At 47.7% G+C, this 18,425-nt stretch overlaps 1 protein-coding gene across 1 annotated transcript in view; it reads right to left on the bottom strand.

Annotated features, from left to right (window-relative positions):
• Window positions 1-18,425, bottom strand: part of sae1 (SUMO1 activating enzyme subunit 1) — a 103,311-nt gene that overhangs the window by 70,939 nt on the left and 13,947 nt on the right. The window contains exons 4-5 of the mRNA XM_078430867.1: window positions 10,849-10,991; window positions 9,141-9,240 (exon numbers count right to left, since the gene is read on the bottom strand). Coding sequence (XP_078286993.1) covers window positions 9,141-9,240; window positions 10,849-10,991 — 243 coding nt within the window. The remainder of the gene's footprint in view (window positions 1-9,140; window positions 9,241-10,848; window positions 10,992-18,425) is intronic.

Genomic DNA, 18,425 nt, shown 5'->3' on the forward strand with positions numbered 1-18,425 from the left:
AGAGAGGGGGAGAGAGGGGGAGAGAGGGGGAGAGAGGGGGAGAGAGGGGGAGAGAGGGGGAGAGAGGGGGAGAGAGGGGGAGAGAGGGGGAGAGAGGGGGAGAGAGGGGGAGAGAGGGGGGGAGAGGGGGGGAGAGGGGGGGAGAGAGGGGGGGAGGGAGAGAGGGGGAGGGAGAGAGAGAGAGAGAGAGCGAAACACATAGTTCTAGATTTTCAGATAAGCATATAGTTTTCTCTGAAAGGAGTACGATCCACAAAAACCACGTTTCCTGGAAAATGTACCCACTTGTGGACACACCTCATGATGGTCTTTGCAACAATACCACAAGATATTCCATTCTGTACAGCAGCATGGCTTCTATTGGTCTATACAAGCTAGATAATAGAATAACAAAAATAATCTAAACCACACAAAGGACTCGACTGGCTTTCTGAGCCTCAGCACTCGACTAAATGGCAAATCAGATCAGACAGCTGCACTGCAGAAAATAGCTATGGACACTAGGTTCAGAGAACTGTGAACAAACTTGAGAAAAACATCTTCGATCACGAACTTTGGCAGAATCTCTTTTGGTTCACCCTCATTATCCTCATCTACACAAATCACTCAGATTGTCAACATAACAAATTAGCAGACATCAATCAAATTAAAATGGGAAGGCAGTGTATTGGTTACTGTCTCATAATCATGGGGCAGAACGGTGGCGCAGCGGTAGAGTTGCCGCCTCACAGCGCCAGAGACCCGGGTTCGATCTGGACTACGGGTGCTGCCTGTACGGAGTTTGTACGTTCTCCCCGTGGGTTTTCTCCGAGATCTTCGGTTTCCTCCCACACTCCAAAGACGTGCAGGTTTGTATAAGAAAATAACTGCAGATGCTGGTACAAATCGAAGGTATTTATTCACAAACTGCTGGAGTAACTCAGCAGGTCAGGCAGCATCTCTGGAGAGAAGGAATGGGTGACGTTTCAGGTCGAGACCCTTCTTCAGACTCAGCACTTGGCCAATTGACCTCATTACTGTTTGCTCTTATCATATCATATATATACAGCCGGAAACAGGCCTTTTCGGCCCTCCAAGTCCGTGCCGCCCAGCGATCCCCGCACATTAACACTATCCTACACCCACTAGGGACAATTTTTACATTTACCCAGCCAATTAACCTACATACCTGTACGTCTTTGGAGTGTGGGAGGAAACCGAAGATCTCGGAGAAAACCCACGCAGGTCACGGGGAGAAGGTACAAACTCCTTACAGTGCAGCGCCCGTAGTCAGGATCGAACCTGAGTCTCCGGCGCTGCATTCGCTGTAAAGCAGCAACTCTACCGCTGCGCTACCGTGCCAGACTGCTGTATGTACTCACATAATGAGCACACGACAAATTCCCCAAAAATGCAAAAACGCTGAAATATCCTATTTAACGCATGGCCTCTGTTTTCAAAGCGTATTTATTTTTCAAATAAAGGTACAATGTGCTGGAGTAACTCAGCAGTTCAGGCAGCATCTCTGGAGAACACAGATGGGTGACGCTTCACTTTGGAGCACAAATGACACGCGTCATTTAATCCGTTCTCATTGTGCATAAGTGGCAGAGTCATAGGTTCATATGTTCTAGGAGCAGAATTAGGCCATTCGGCCCATGAGGTCTACTCCCCCATTCAATCATGACTGACCTTTCTTCCCCTCTCAACCCCATTCTCCTGCCTTACGACCCCTGTCACCTGTACTAAACAAGAATCTGTCAAACATGTTCCCAATGTTGGGGGAGTCCAGAACCAGGGGCCCCAGTTTAAGAATAAGAGGTAGGCCATTTAGAACAGAGATGAGGAAAAACTTTTTCACTCAGAGTTGTAAATCTGTGGAATTCTCTGCCTCGGAAGGCAGTGGAGGCCAATTCTCTGGATGCTTTCAAGAGAGAGTTCGATAGAGTTCTTAAGGATAGCGGAGTCAGGGGGTATGGGGAGATGGCAGGAACGGGGTACTGATTGTGAATGATCAGCCTTGATCACATTGAATGGCGGTCCTGGCTCGAAGGGCCGAATGGCCTACTCCTGCACCTATTGTCTATTGAATTGGTGACGTTTCGGGTCGAGACCCTTCTTCTCGACCCAAAACGTCACCCATTCCCTCTCTCCACAGATGCTGCCTGTCCCGCTGAGTTACTCCAGAATTTTGTGTCTATCTTCAGTTTATTGTCTATTGTCTAATCTCCACCTTAAAAATATCTATTGACTTGGCCTCCACAGCCTTCAGTGGCAATGAATTCCAACAGATTTACCACTCCCTGTCTAATGAAACACCTCCTTTCTCCTTCCTAAAGGAACATCCTTTAATTCTAAGGCTATGACCTCCAGTCCTGGGCTCTCCCACTGGTAGAGGGCCACTCTATCCAGGCCTTTCACTATTCGGTAAGTTTCAATGGGGTCCCCCCTCATCCTCGAGTAGAAGCCCAGTGTCGTCAAACGCTTAATCGTCAAATGTCATGTATATGCAGGAGGCCCATTCCCAATACATTCGATTGAATGCCATTCAATGCCACGAGGTACCTTCATTTACAATGGACTTGGTGGGCTGAAAGACTGGCTTCCATGATACATCACTAAATTATAATTGAAAATTAAATTTAATTAAAATTAAAACCCTTTGGAACAATCCTGGAGAAATGATGGTATAAAATCATGAGAGGAATATATCGGGTAGATGCACAGAATCTCTTGCCCATAGTAGGTGAATCGAGGACATAAGTTTGTGAAAGGGAAAAGATTGAATAGGAATCTGAGGGATAGCTTTTTCACACAAAGGGTGGTGGGTGTACGGAACGAGCTGCCAGAGGAGGTAGTTGAGGCTAGGACTATCCCAACATTTAACAATGGATAGAACAGGTTTGGAGGGATAAGAGCCAAATGCAGGCAGGTGGGATTAGTGTAGCTGGGACATGTTGGCCGGTGTGGGCAAGTTGGGCTTGTTTCCACACTGTATCACTTTGTGACTCTAAATGTGCTTCAAGCCGTTACGTATTACACCAGTAGCACTGGCATTTAATTTCAAATGGGAATAGCGAGCTTAATTGCAGAAAGATGTCTCTACAGCAACAGGATAAATGCTTCAGCCCCTATACAGTCAAAGCAGAATTCAGTCACGAGGAGTCTTGCTGTTCTTTGAACTGTAACCCACAAGAAGGCAATAGCCTCAAGCAAAGGTAGAGTGTGTGTTTACTTTAAAGTTTGTAGAGAGGTCGTTTGAGGGTGATGAGCCAACAATATTAATTCAAAATGAGCAAGGCATCAATATGTGGTTTCTGAAGCTCCAGGTCAGGGCCAAGGCACTGAATCATTGAAAGGGTTTTGGGACTGTGTGTGTCGGAAGGAACTGCAGATGCTGGCTTAGATTTTTAGATTTTAGATTTAGAGATACAGCGCAGAAACAGGCCCTTCGGCCCACCGGGTCCGTGCCGCCCAGCGATCCCCGCACATCAACACTATCCTACACCCACTAGGGACAATTTTTACATTTGCCCAGCCAATTAACCTACAAACCTTTACGTCTTTGGAGTGTGGGAGGAAAACGAAGATCTCGGAGAAAACCCACGCAGGTCACGGGGAGAACGTGCAAACTCCGTACAGACGGCGCCCGTAGTCGGGATCGATCCTGAGTCTCCGGCGCTGCATTCGCTGTAAGGCAGCAACACTACCGCTGCGCCACCGTGCCGTGCTTACACTGAATACAGACACAAAACCTGGAGTAACTCGGCCGGACAGGCAGCAACCTCTGGAGAGAATGTTTCGGATCGGGACCCTTGTTCAGACCGAGAGTCAGGGGAGAGGGAATCTAGAGACACGGAGGGGCAAGGTGTGAAAACGACAGATCACAGTAGACGATGATAATGAACCATTCCGCATTTCCTGATCAGCATCTGCTTTGATCCTGTTGAAGCAAAAACTCTTCACTACTTGACAGGTTTATGCACCCTCACATCCGAGCTCTAACAACACTGCATTTAGCTGGCGCTAATCACGGAAGAGTTATAGACAATAGACAATAGGTGCAGGAGTAGGGCATTCGGCCCTTCGAGACAGCACCGCCATTCAATGTGATCATGGCTGATCATTCTCAATCAGTACCCCGTTCCAGCCTTCTCCCCATACCCCCTGACTCCGCTATCCTTAAGAGCTCTATCTAGCTCTCTCTTGAATGCATTCAGAGAACTGGCCTCCACTGCCTTCCGAGGCAGAGAATTCCACAGATTTCTCTGACTGAAAAAGTTTTTCCTCATCTCAGTTCTAAATGGCCTACCCCTTATTCTTAAACTGTGGCCCCTGGTTCTGGACTCCCCCAACATTGAGAACATGTTTCCTGCCTCTAACGTGTCCAACCCCTTAATAATCTTATAAGATCTCCTCTCATCCGTCTAAATTCTAGTGTATACAAGTCTAGTCGCTCCAGTCTTTGAGGGTGGGGTGGTGGGGGTTGGGATCAGCACTGCAGGGGAATTCCACAGTGGTCTCTGAACCCGTTGACAAAAGGCAGCTGATTCCTTGGATTGCATTAGCCTCACATAATACACAAAGGAATGGGATTCCCCCCATACTTTAGAATTGAATGCCACAAGGTACCATTCATTGACAATGCCCGGATCACAGATGTCCGGTACCTCAGTCATTGGCTCTAATTAACAGCCTGCTTCAAGGGATAACATAGACACTAAATGCTGGAGTAACTCAGCGGGTCAGACAGCATCGCTGGAGAAGAGGAACAAGTGGCGTTTCGGGACGAGACCCTTCTTCAGACTCTGTGTCGGAGTTACTCCAGCTTTTGTGTCTACCTCCGGTTTCAACCAGCATCTGCAGTCCCTTCCGACACACTAAAAGATAACATTGTCTTTCATCTGGTATTTCTACTCCACTCTCTACCTAACGTTGCGAGGAAGTTTTCTGAATATGATTTTGCAATTTAAGGTATTTTGCAGTGGCTTGTCTTACCAACCACACGCCAAACTTGTGGCTTCAGCAACACGTCAAAGGGCCTGTCCAAAACACCCCATAAAAATGTGTTTCCCAACAGATAGATACTGTCAGGGGTTTTACACTCAGCTCGGTCAGCATTAGGACGATTGGAACACCCATAACACCACTGTATGCTATCATGCAAGGAGTACGACCAAGTTCACAAGGATGAGATGTGCCCACACAGATTACATGTATAGTTTAGTTTAGTTTAGAGATACAGCGCAGAAACAGGCCCTTCGGCCCACCAAGTCCGCACCGACAAGCGATCACCGCACACTAACACTATCCTACACACACTAGGGACAATTTACATTTACACCAAGCCAATTAACCTACAGACATGTACGTCTTTGGAGTGTGGGAGGAAACCGAAGATCTCAGAGAAAACCCGCGCAGGTCACGGGGAGAACGTACAAACCCCGTACAGACGGCGCCCGTAGTCGGGATCAAACGCGGGTCTCTGGTGCTACAATCGCTGTAAGGCAGCAACTCTACCGCTGTGCCACCGTGGCTGCCCGTATAATGGTGTGCAACGATGCATTGGTTTTGTGAACGGACTCGTCGTAAAATACCTCCTTTCAAATCCGCCCACAGATGCTGGTGACGAACTTTCATTTAACGGGGGAGGAGGTTCCATGGACGCCAGAACTAGCTGTTGAGCCTTTCCCGAGGGGTCGTGGGGGCCCAACTTAAAGGAACATCAATGAAGGGAGCTACCTACTCGTACCATGCAAACGCAGTTACCATTTCATTAAGAACCAGGACATAGAGTCAAGTCATGGAGTCATGCTGTACGGAAACAGGCCCTTCAGCCCAACTCGTCTATGCCAACAAAGTAGTCATCTGAGTTAGTCCCATTTACCCGCATTTCACCTGTATTCCTCTGAACCTTTCCTATCCATCGAAAATAGTGGCGCATGAATTGAAACAAGCCCTCAGAACCAAATAGCCCATTTTACCACGTGCTCCACTTATGCCTCCTCCAAACCTTCCGTACCAAAATCTATCTAAATTGGTGGCGCAGCGGTAGAGTTGCTGCCTCACAGCGCCAGAGACCCGGGTACAATCCTGACCACGGGTGCTTGTCTGTGCGGAGTTTGTACGTTCTCCCCGTGACCTGCGTGGGTTTTCTCCGGGTGCTCCGGTTTCCTCCCACACTCCAAAGACGCGCAGGTCTGTAGGTTAATTGGCTTGGCATCATTGCAAATTGTCCCTAGTGTGTGTAGGATAGTGTCAGTGTGCGGGGATCGCTGGTCGGCGCGTACTCGGTGGGCCGAAGGACCCGTTTCTGCACTGTATCTCTAAAAAGAACTCTCTATGCCTTTCCCCCCAGTTGCTTGTCCAGCCTCCAACTATCTGCTTCAGTCACTCTCTACTGGAGCGAGTTCCACATTCTCACCACTCTTTGCATAAGTCATTTTCGTCAAGAATTCCTTCTTGGATTTCTTGCTGAATACCTTGATAACGCTCTGACCCGTACACCAGCACTTTCTCTGTGTCCATCCTACGCAAATACCTCATAATATTGCAGTCCTCCGTCGGATCATTTTTCAGCTTTCCCTTCTCATTGGAAAAGAGACACCGTGCCTAATGCGAGCAAGAATCCGAAACCTCTTCAAACCATCTCAGTGGGATTATCCCCATCAATCACTTTGTATTGCAGAAGTTTCTGAATGCCAAACATTAATAGCATCCTCCAGGCGACAACTGAGACCAGACGCTAATAATCTGTTAGTGAGGAAAAGGTGGCAAGCAGCCAGAAGTACAGCCACAATGGCAGCTTCTGAGCAACTGGGGCGGCACTGTGGTGCATCAGTAGAGTTGCTGCCTCACAGCGCCAGAGACCCGGGTTCCATGGGTCTGACTATGGGTGATTGTCTGTGCAGTGTTTGTACGTGCTCCCCGTGACTGCGTGGGCTTTCTCCGGGTGCTCCGGTTTCCTCCCGCATTTCTAAGATGTGTAATTTTATAGGTTAATTGTCTTCTGTAAATTACCCCCCTAGTGCGCAGGATACAAAAATGGGATGCGTGGGTTTTTCCCGGGTGCTCCGGTTTCCATCCACACCCCAAAGACGTACAAGTTTGTAGGTGAATTGGCTTGGGTATAATTGTAAATTGTCCACACAGAGAGTGGTGAATCTGTGGAATTCTCTGCCAAAGAAGGTAGTTGAGGCCAGTTCATTGGCTATATTTAAGTGGGAGTTAGATGTGGCACTTGTGGCTAAAGGGATCAGGGGGTATGGAGAGAAGGCAGGTACGGGATACTGAGTTGGATGATCAGCCATGGCCATATTGAATGGCGGTGCAGGCTCGAAGGGCTGAATGGCCTACTCCTGCACCTATTTTCTATGTTTCTATGTCCCTAGTGTGTGTGTAGGATAGCGTTAGTGTGCGGGGATCGCTGGTTGGGGGGGGTCTAGGTGGGCCGAAGGGCCTGTTTCCGCGCTGCATCTCTAAACTAAACTGCATCTCAGTTCAGTTTCAGTTTAGTTCATTGTCACATGCACCGAGGTACAGGGGAAAGCTTTTTGTTGCCTGCTATCCAGTCAGCAGAAAGACAAAACAGGACTACAATCGAGAGATTTACAGTGCATGGACACATGAAAAGGGAATAACGTTTAGTGCGAGGTAAAGCCAGCAAAGGCTGATCAAGGATAGTCCGAGGGTCACCAAAGAGGGAGATAGTAGTTTAGGACTGTCCTCCAGATCAGAAGATCTTAGCAGACTAGAAATATCAGCAAGACCTCCAACTCAAGCAAGCTGAACACAATCACTACCACTGCTGCTGTACTCATTTGTGTCAGTCAGGTACAAATCTAATCAGCATCCATTGAGAGATTACAGTAAGTACTTGGTAAACAGGCAGCTCTGTTTTCAACCTTTGTGGGTCACATTCGGAAAAACATTATGTATAATAATTGAATTGTCAAAATGCGAATTGTGTCTGCAAGCAGGCAGGTTTGTAAAGCAGAGCTGCCACCTGTTGGTGGGGTTTCGATCCAGCCCTCGGCATCCAGCCCAACACCAGATGTGCAGGCAGTGTAACTGGATGCCGAGTGCAGAGTCCACGGACACGCTCAGCGAGTTCCAGCGCCCAGCCTTGTCCTCACACGCCCGACACCGGGCACCGCGCACAGACAAACCCTTTGCCCAGCTCCATCGCGGGGAGAGATCACGGAGAGGGCAAAGGAAGCATTCCAAGAATGCGTGCGCGCCTCCTCCAAGAAATGCCGCAACCCAGTTGACACGTTCTCCCCGTGACCGCACGGGCCTTCTCCAGTTTCCTCCCACAGTCTGAAGGAGGGTCGAGACCCGAAACGTCGCCCATTCCTTCTCTCCCGAGATGCTGCCTGACCCGCTGAGTTACTCCGGCATTCTGGGTCTCCCTGCTGTGTCCAGCATGTTTCAACAAGGTAGAAATAGATAAAGAGGTGACAGGAGTCGTTGATTAATTCTGCCCAATACCCCAAGGATCCAAGCTTACTTCCAGGGATGCAAGTGCATTTTGTTGCACGGTGGCGCGGGGGGTAGAGTTCCTGCCTCACAGCGCCAGAGACCCGGGTTCGATCCTGACTGCGGGTGTTGCAAGTATGGTGTTTATATGTAGTACCGCAAAACAGATAATCCAGCAAGGCTCTGGAACCACAGGTGCTGGAAATCGGCAGTGGTCCTATATCCCAATGAAAACTTGCCCCTCTGGACTTCTACAGTCAGGGCTAATGCGTTGCGCCCGACCTCTGCTGGTTAATAGTCAACTTCTCTGCAGCCATCTTCTACGAGTCAACTGCGTTAAGACCGGCACCTGCCTTTGGGGCGGCACGGTGGCGCAACGGTGGAGTTGCTGCCTTACAGCGCCAGAGGCCCGTGTCCGATCCCGGCCACAGGCGCTCATCCGTACGGAGTTTGTACGTTCTCCCCGTGGGTTTTCTCCACGAACTTCAGATTCTTTTCACACTCCAAAGACGTACAGGTTTATATACATGTTAAAAAAAATATTGCCCCTCGTGTGTGAAGGGTAATGTTAGTGTGCGGGGATCGCTGGTCGGTGTGGACTCGGTGGGCCGAAAGGCCTATTTCCGTGTTGTATCACTAAAACTAAAAACCTAAAACCAAAACCAGACGACTAGTTTACATACCTTTTTGATCATTGTGGTTTCATTTGGATCAATCTTGACTTTTTTTGTTTTAGGCCCATCTTCGTCACCTGTTCCAACTTTGATCACCTTTTGCTTCTCTCTGGAAATTTAATTACAGATTAAAATAATATTATATGTTATAGCTTCAACCCTTTGTCACAGTAATGTAATTCCACTTTGTACCAGACATTTACTGCTTTGGTGTACGATATCAGTGTGACATTGTCTAGAGAAGTCGGGAGGTCAAGCCACAGTTGTACTGGGCAGGAGAATCATAATCATATTTCGCCTGGGCAGTTTGCAGGCCAGTGGTATGAACATCGACTTCTCCAACTTTAGATAGTTCCTCTGTCCCTCTCTTCCCCTCCTCCTTCCCAGATCTCCCTCTATCTTCCTGTCTCCATCTATATCCTTCCTTTGTCCCGCCCCCCTGACATCAGTCTGAAGAAGGGTCTCGACCCGAAACGTCACCCATTCCTTCTCTCCCGAGATGCTGCCTGACCTGCTGAGTTACTCCAGCATTTTGTGAATAAATCATAATCATAATCATACTTTATTAGCCAAGAATGTTTTGCAACATGTGAGGAATTTGTTTTGCCACACAATGGCATAGCAATAAAAAGCAACGGAACACACAAAACACATTTTAACATAAACCTCCACCACAGTGACTCCTCCACATTCCTCACCGCGATGGAAGGTGAAAGGAAGTTCGCCAGCAGCGAGATGCTGCCTGACCCGCTGAGTTACTCCAGCATTTTGTGTTCACCATCTGCATGGTCTGCTTATGTGACGCTGGACGCCAATATGTCGGGAGTTGATCAAAGCTACAGAGAGGCAATGGTACAAACCGAGCAACAACAAATCATAGTGTCAGTACCCTGGTGGTCGCTACGTAGATTTCTGGTGGACAGGGGGCAGTGGGAAAAAATCACGAGAAATTCTCCACACCCAAGGAAATCGTGGAAACACAAGTAACTGGCTTAACAAAAAAACATAGAAACATAGAAAATAGGTGCAGGAGTAGGCCATTCGGCCCTTCGAGCCTGCACCGTCATTCAATATGATCATGGCTGATCATCCAACTCAGTATCCCGTACCTTCCTTCTCTCCATACCCCCTGATCCCTTTAGCCACAAGGGCCACATCTAACTCCCTCTTAAATATAGCCAATTAACTGGCCTCAACTACCTTCTGTGGCAGAGAATTCCACAGATTCACCACTCTCTGGGTGAAAAAGACACAAAGTGCTGGAGTAACTCAGCGGGTCAGGCAGCATCTCTGATGGATCCTGACCTGAAATGGCCCCAATTCATGTTCTCTAGACCCACTGAGTGAGTGACTGACCCACTGAGTGACTCCAGTGCTTTGGGTCTTTATCAAATTTTGTATTATTGATTATTGTTTTTGTGCTTAGATGCCTGCAATGCTGCAGCATCACCAATTGGTCACCAGGAAAGTCCCGACCCGAAACGTCACCTATCCATGTCCTCCGGAGATGCTGCCTGACCCGCTGAGTTACTCCAGCATTGTGTGTCTTTTTTAAGGGAAAGGGAGATACAGGCGAGTCTGAAGAAGGGTCCCTACCCGGAAATTCACCCATCCATGTTCTACGGAGAAGTTGCCTGACACGCCGAGTTACTCCAGCGCTTTGTGTCTTTAATATAAACGCGCATGCTGGAAAAGCAATTCAACGCTTGACACTTACTCCACAAATTCATGTTCTCCCAGGTCAGCAAACATGTAACCGTGGTAACCAAAGATATCTCCAGCAAAAAACTTGATATTGTGCGTTCTGCAGAAGTGATCAGTTCGGACCATCACGTCACGCGGGCAACAAGTCAGGCACACCTGCAGCGGGGAATAAATACGACTGATTAACAATCGACCACATCTTAATTATAACAGTGACTGAACCTAGTTTTGGTGTCTGCAAAATAAAAATGGGAGCATGCGTGGGTTGTGGTGTAGGAGGTAACGAGAGCGTGCACATGGTTAGTAGGTGGAAGTGAAAGGGTAAATGTATTTGGAAGTGTGCATGCAAGCGTGAGAGAGAGAGAGAGAGAGAGAGAGAGAGAAAGACAACGAGGGATGAAAATAATGGTTTAAAGTGAGTGAAGGAAATTTTAACAAAAGATGTCCAATGTGGTGACTTTGGAAGAGACCACAGTACACGAGTTCCCGGGAATACAGATCTGGAGATCAGATTACTATGTGTCCTCTTCGTCACAACGCAACACGTTGCTTAGACACAGCCATTCCAACTCTCACCAACTTCTACAGATGCGCTTTAGACAGCATTTTATCAGGGTGCGTCACAGCACGGTTTGGGAACAGCTCCATCCAAGACCGCAAGAAACTGCAGAGAATTGTGGACGCAGCCCAGACCATCACGCAAACCAACCTCCCTTCCATCGACTCCATCTACACCTCACGCTGCCTCGGCAAGGCCAGTAGCCCAGACCATCACTCAAACCGACCTCCCTTCCATTGACTCCATCTACACCTCACGCTCCCTCGGCAAGGCCCGCAGCCCAGACCATCACTCAAACCGACCTCCCTTCCATCTACTCCATCTACACCTCACGCTGCCTCGGCAAGGCCAGCAGCCCAGACCATCATGCAAACCGACCTCCCTTCCATTGACTCCATCTACACCTCACACTGCCTCGGCAAGGCCATCAGCCCAGACCATCATGCAAACCGACCTCCCTTCCATCGACTCCATCTACATCTCACGCTGCCTCGGCAAGGCCAGCAGCACAATCAAGGACCAGTCACGCCCCGGTCACTCCCTCTTCTCCCCTCTCCCATCAGACAAGAGGTGCAGAAGTGTGAAAACGCATACCTCCAGATTCAGGGACAGTTTCTTCCCAGCTGTTATCAGACAACTGAACATCCTACCACCAACTAGAGCAGTTCTGAGCTACTATCTACCTCATTGGAAACCCTCGGACTATCCTTGATCGGACTTTACCTTGCACTAAATGTTATTCTCTCTATTCCCTTTATCATGTATCTGTACACTATGGATTGCTCGATTGTAATCGTGTATTGTCTTTCCACTGACTGACTAGCACGCAACAAAAGCATTTCACTGTACACGTGACAATAAACTAAACACAAACATCCCACTGCAGAGATTACAAAATACAGAAAGTTGACAATTTAATTTGCAAATGATGGTAGACATATGCAAGACATCCAACAGTTAAGAGACTTCAGAGATCTACCTTTTAGTGGGGCTCCTTGAAGTGTAGCTGGTATGGGGGGAGGGGAGGAGGAGACAGGGGAACATACACAATGAATTAAAGCCTCACAAGAAACAAAATGCTGGAGGAATTCAGTGGGTCAGGAAATACTGGGGAGAGAATGGACAGACGACATTTTGGGTTGGGACCCTTCTTTAAACTAACTTGAAAAATTCTCCATTCGTTCACTCCACAAATAATGCTTGACCACTGAGTTCCTTCAGTACTTTGCCTTTTGCTCAAGATTCCTTGCGTCTCTAAGTTAATGGCTGAATTTTATATTCATATATACAGCGTGGAAACGGGCACTTCTGCGAATGCACAGAGTCCTTTACCGCAAGATGGGGGAACCGAGAATTAGAGGACATAAAGTTACGGTGAGAGGGGAAAGATTTAATAGGGACCTGAGGGGGCAACTTTTCCCACACTGTGGGTGGTGGGTAAATGGAGCTGCCAGATGCAGTCGGCAGATACAATGGCAACATTTGGACAGGTACGTGGATGGGAAAGGTTTAATGGGGCCCGGGAATGAACAAACGGGATTAGCTGAGATGGGGCATCTTGGTTGGCATGGGTGAGTTGGGTCATTGGGCTTGTTTCCATACTGCATGGCCATTGACCCTATAGAAGGTATCACAAAATGCCAGAGTAACTCAGCAGGTCAGGCAGCATCTAGGAGAGAGGGAATGGGTGACGTTTTGGGTCGAGACCCTTCTTCAGACTGATCAGATTGACCCTACAGAAGTCTATGAGAAGTCTGAAGAAGGGTCTCGACCCGAAGCGTCACCTATTCCTTCTCTCCAGAGATGCTGTCTGACCCGCTGAGTTACTCCAGCTTTTTGCGTCTATCTTCCCTATAAAGGCAAGGCTGATTCACTGACTTGGATACCAGAATAATTCAAAACTGGGGGTAGACACAAAAAGCTGGAGTAACTCAGCGGGACAGGCAGTATCTCTGGAGAGAAGGAATGGACGACATTTCAGGTCGAGATTCTTCTTCTTCTGAAGGGTCTCAACCTGAAACATCACCCATTCCTTCTCTCCAGAGATGCTGCCTGTCCCGCTGAGTTACTCCAGCTATTTGTATCTATCTTTGGTTTAAACCAGCATCTGCAGTCCCTTCCTACACAGTTCAATACTGGGTTTCTGTGTGTAAGGGACATGTCGTAGGTTTACTAGGTTAATTCCCGGAATGGCGGGACTGTCATATGTTGAAAGACTGGAGCGACTCGGCTTGTATACACTGGAATTTAGAAGGATGAGAGGAGATCTTATCGAAACGTATAAGATTATTAAGGGGTTGGACACTTTAGAGGCAGGAAACATGTTCCCAATGTTGGGGGAGTCCAGAACAAGGGGCCACAGTTTAAGAATAAGGGGTAGGCCATTTAGAACTGAGATGAGGAAAAACTGTTTCAGTCAGAGAGTTGTGAATGTGTGGAATTCTCTGTCTCAGAAGGCAGTGGAGGCCAATTCACTGAATGCATTCAAGAGAGAGCTAGATAGAGCTCTTAAGGATAGCGGAGTCAGGGGGTATGGGGAGAAGGCAGGAATGGGGTACTGATTGAGAATGATCAGTCATGATCACATTGAATGGCGGTGCTAGCTCGAAGGGCCGAATGGCCTCCTCCTGCACCTATTGTCTATTGAGTTCTCATTTCAGATTGCCCTCTTGTTGGTTCCTATCAAGCTCAAACAGCACAGACCCAGTTATTTTAACATCTCGATGACATTAGTTTCTGAATAATCAGCTAGTTGCTTTAAATCTGACATCCATCATCTGGAGCGGGTCCCATCTCCGCCAGAACAGGGGGACTTCCAAGCCTATCCATGCACGACCTCAGAAACAAGGGAGGCGTCACGCCGTGAAATATTGCCTTAGACCTTTAAGGACCGGTCAAGCGAAAAGCTTTAAAAGTCAGTCCGCAAGGGGCAGAGGGGGAGGGAAGGGCAACGGCCACAGAGAACAAAATAGACCCACTCCATCACAGTTCAATGTGATCCGCAACCAGGTCAAACTAATTTTGGATTACGTGAAATTCTGGGATTATCAGCACTCCTCGAGTACATTTTCTGCTTCGAACATGGACACAAAATGCTGAAGTAACTCAGCGGCCCAGTCGAAATATTTTGCCTGGGCAGCTTTCATTGTATTAGTATACATTGTGTATGCAAGCAAAGAATCTCACTGTGCCTGGTCACATGTGACAATAAAGTATTCCTATTCCCACACCGCAGTGCTATGAATATAGACCTCTCCAACTTCAAGTAACCCTTGCTTTCCCTCTCTCTCCATCCCTCCCCCTTCCTAGTTCTCCGTCCAGTCTGACTGTCCCCCTGATTAAATTGTACCTCTGTATGCTTCGTTGTCACCTTCTCCTCGCTAACAATGATCTATTCGACATCTTCCTTGACCTGCATCCCCTTTGGTGACTCGTTTTCACACCTTACCCTTCCTTATCTCTGTGTCTCCCTCTCCCCTGACTCTCAGTCTGAGGAAGGGTCTCGACCCGAAACGTCACCCACTATTCCTTCAATCCAGAGATGCTGCCTGCCCCGCTGAGTTACTCCAACATTTTGTGTCTATCTTTGGTGTAAACCAGCATCTGCAGTTCCTTCCTACACATTTTCTGCTTCCATCCATAACCTGGTAATTCAAATTTACACCACTTATTTCTCTCTCAGATTTAAGGTCGTTGGTTAACGGGAAAGTTGCAGATTAGTTTAGTTTAGAGATACGGTGCGGAAACAGGCCCCTCGCCAGTCATAGATGTAGTCCAGTCCATCACACAGTCCAGCCTTTCCACCATTGACTCCATCTACACATCACTCTGCCTCAGAAAACATTATCAAAGACGTCCCAACCCAGTCGTTCTTTCTTCTCCTTGGTCTCCTTATAGAAACATATAAAATTCTTAAGGGGTTGGAGAGGCTAGATGCGGGAAGATTGTTCCCGATGTTGGGGGAGTCCAGAACCAGGGGTCACAGCTTAAGGATAAGGGGGAAGTCTTTTAGGACCGAGATGAGAAAACATTTCTTCACACAGAGAGTGGTGAGTCTGTGGAATTCTCTGCCACAGAAGGTAGTTGAGGCCAGTTCATTGGCTATATTTAAGAGGGAGTTAGATGTGGCCCTTTTTGCTAAAGGGATCAAGGGGTATGGAGAGAAGGCAGGTACAGGCTACTGAGCTGGATGATCAGCCATGATCATATTGAATGGCGGTGCGTACAGGCTCGAAGGGCCGAATGGCCTACTCCTGCACCTATTTTCTATGTTTCTATGTCCCATCTGGCAGAAGGTACAGAAGTTTTGAAAGCGCGCCACAACCAGACCAGCTTCTTCCCCTCTGTTACCAGGGTTTAGTTTGGCTTAGAGATACAGCACGGAAACAGGCCCTTCGGCCCGCCGAGTCCAGGCCGGCCAGCGATCCATGCACACCAATACCATCCTACATACACTAGGGACAAGTTATAACTTTACCAAGCCAATTAGCCTATAAAACCTGTACACCTTTGGAGCATGGGAGGAAATCAGAGAACCAGGAGAAAACCCGCATGGGTCACGGGGAGAACGTACAAACTCCGTACAGGCAGCACCAGTAGTCAGGATCAAACCCGGTCCTCTGGCGCTGAGAGGCAGCAACTCTACCGCTGCGCCACCGTGTCACCCACAGCTTCTGAATGGTCAATAGACAATAGGTGCAGGAGGAGGCCATTCGGCCCTTCGAGCCAGCACCGCCATTCAATGTGATCATGGCTGATCATTCTCAATCAGTACCCCTTTCCTGCCTTCTCCCCATACCCCCTGACTCCGCTATACTTAAGAGCTCTATCTAGCTCTCTCTTGAATGCATTCAGAGAATTGGCCTCCACTGCCTTCTGAGGCAGAGAATTCCACAGATTCACAACTCTCTGACTGAAAAAGTTTTTCCTCATCTCAGTTCTAAATGGCCTACCCCTTATTCTTAAACTGTGGCCCCTTGTTCTGGACTCCCCCAACATTGGGAACATGTTTCCTGCCTCTAACGTGTCCAACCCCTTAATAATCTTATACGTTTCGATAAGATCTCCTCTCATCCTTCTAAATTCCAGTGTATACAAGCCTAGTCGCTCCAGTCTTTCAACATATGATAGTCCCGCCACTCCGGGAATTAACCTAGTAAACCTACGATGCACGCCCTCAATAGCAAGAATATCCTTCCTCAAATTTGGAGACCAAAACTGCACACAGTACTCCAGGTGCGGTCTCACTAGGGCCCTGTACAACTGCAGAAGGACCTCTTTGCTCCGATACTCAACTCCTCATGTTATGAAGGCCAACATTCCATTGGCTTTCTTCCCTGCCTGCTGTACCTGCATGCTACCTTTCAGTGACTGATGCACTAGGACACCCAGATCTCGTTGTACGTCCCCTGTTCCTAACTTGACACCATTCAGATAATACTCTGCCTTCCTATTCTTACCACCAAATTGGATAACCTCACACTTATCCACATTAAACTGCATCTGCCATGCATCCGCCCACTCACACAACCTGCCCAAGTCACCCTGCAACCGCATAGCATCTTCCTCACAGTTCACACTACCACCCAGCTTTGTATCATCTGCAAATTTGCTAATGGTACTTTTAATCCCTTCATCCCTCATGGTCCTTCTATGAGCTAGGGTACGGTTCGATTCACCTCTACCCCCTTGATGACATTGGTCATTGTCCATATAACTGATGCGCCACAATGCTGAGAACTATATTTTGCACTCTGTGTCCCTCTTTGCCCTACCTATTGTACTTGAGTTTGATTTGATGCTGTTTGTTGTATGGTGTACCTGAGTATTGAGTACATGTGAAATAGTAAACCTAAATCAAACCTCCCACTGTATACAAAGCACCAAGGTTATCACACGCATGAATGAATACTGTGAAAACAGTTGGGATTCAGGGACTTACCCACATATCATTAATAGTCCTTTGATATTTTGACCTTTTTACTGCTAGCTGATGATCTTTATGCTGCATTTTTATGACCTTTGTTCAATCAATTTGTTTTTCCTGCACTTTTGTTTTTTAAAATTCTGCATTTAGCCAGAGATTCACAGCTAACTTAAGCAAAATAAAACGTTTTAATAAAGACACTTTGAATGCGTGTTGGAAGCAGACAGAACATCTGTGCTTGTTGTATAGGAAGGAACGACAAATGCTGGTTTACACCGAAGACAGCCGCAAAAAGCTGGAGTAACTTAGCGGGACTGGCAGCATCTCTGGAGAGAACGAGTGGGTGACGTTTCGGGTCGACCCACCATGAAGAAGGGTCTCGACCCAAAGACTGGAGCGACTAGGCTTGTATACACTGCCTCTAACGTGTCCAGCCCCTCAATAATCGAAACGTATAAGATTATTAAGGGGTTGGACACGTTAGAGGCAGGAAACATGTTCCCAATGTTGGGGGAGTCCAGAACAAGGGGCCACAGTTTAAGAATATGGGGTAGGCCATTTAGAACGGAGATGAGGAAAAACTTTTTCAGTCAGAGAGTTGTGAATCTGTGGAATTCTCTGCCTCAGAAGGCAGTGGAGGCCAATTCTCTGAATGCATTCAAGAGAGAGCTGGATAGAGCTCTTAAGGATAGCGGAGTGAGGGGGCACCTATTGTCTATTGAAACATCACCCATTCCTTCTCTCCAGAGATGCTGCCTGTCCCGCTGAGTTGCTCCAGCATTTTGTGTCTATTTGAGCTTGTAGAAAATTGTTATGCATTTGGTGGCTGGTGACATTTTATTTTCAATTCAAAAACCTATACTGGGTGCGGGGGAGGGTAAACAACATCTGAAGAACTCTGTGACATGCTGAGAGTAGTGAGCATTTCTAGACTTTGGAGGAAACAGATGGAGCGTGCTGTTAGAGGAAACCGTCCCACATTTTATGATCTCGGTAATCCGCTCTAAGGCTTGCAACGGTGTGGTGGTGAGACATAACTTTCAATCAGTATCCTGGCCAGATCCTTGTTAAAATGTCACAGCAATAAAGCCTCAAGACTTAGTTT

This window comes from Rhinoraja longicauda, chromosome 41, assembly GCF_053455715.1.
Source record: "Rhinoraja longicauda isolate Sanriku21f chromosome 41, sRhiLon1.1, whole genome shotgun sequence".
In the NCBI taxonomy this organism is placed as follows: Eukaryota; Metazoa; Chordata; class Chondrichthyes; order Rajiformes; family Arhynchobatidae; genus Rhinoraja; species Rhinoraja longicauda.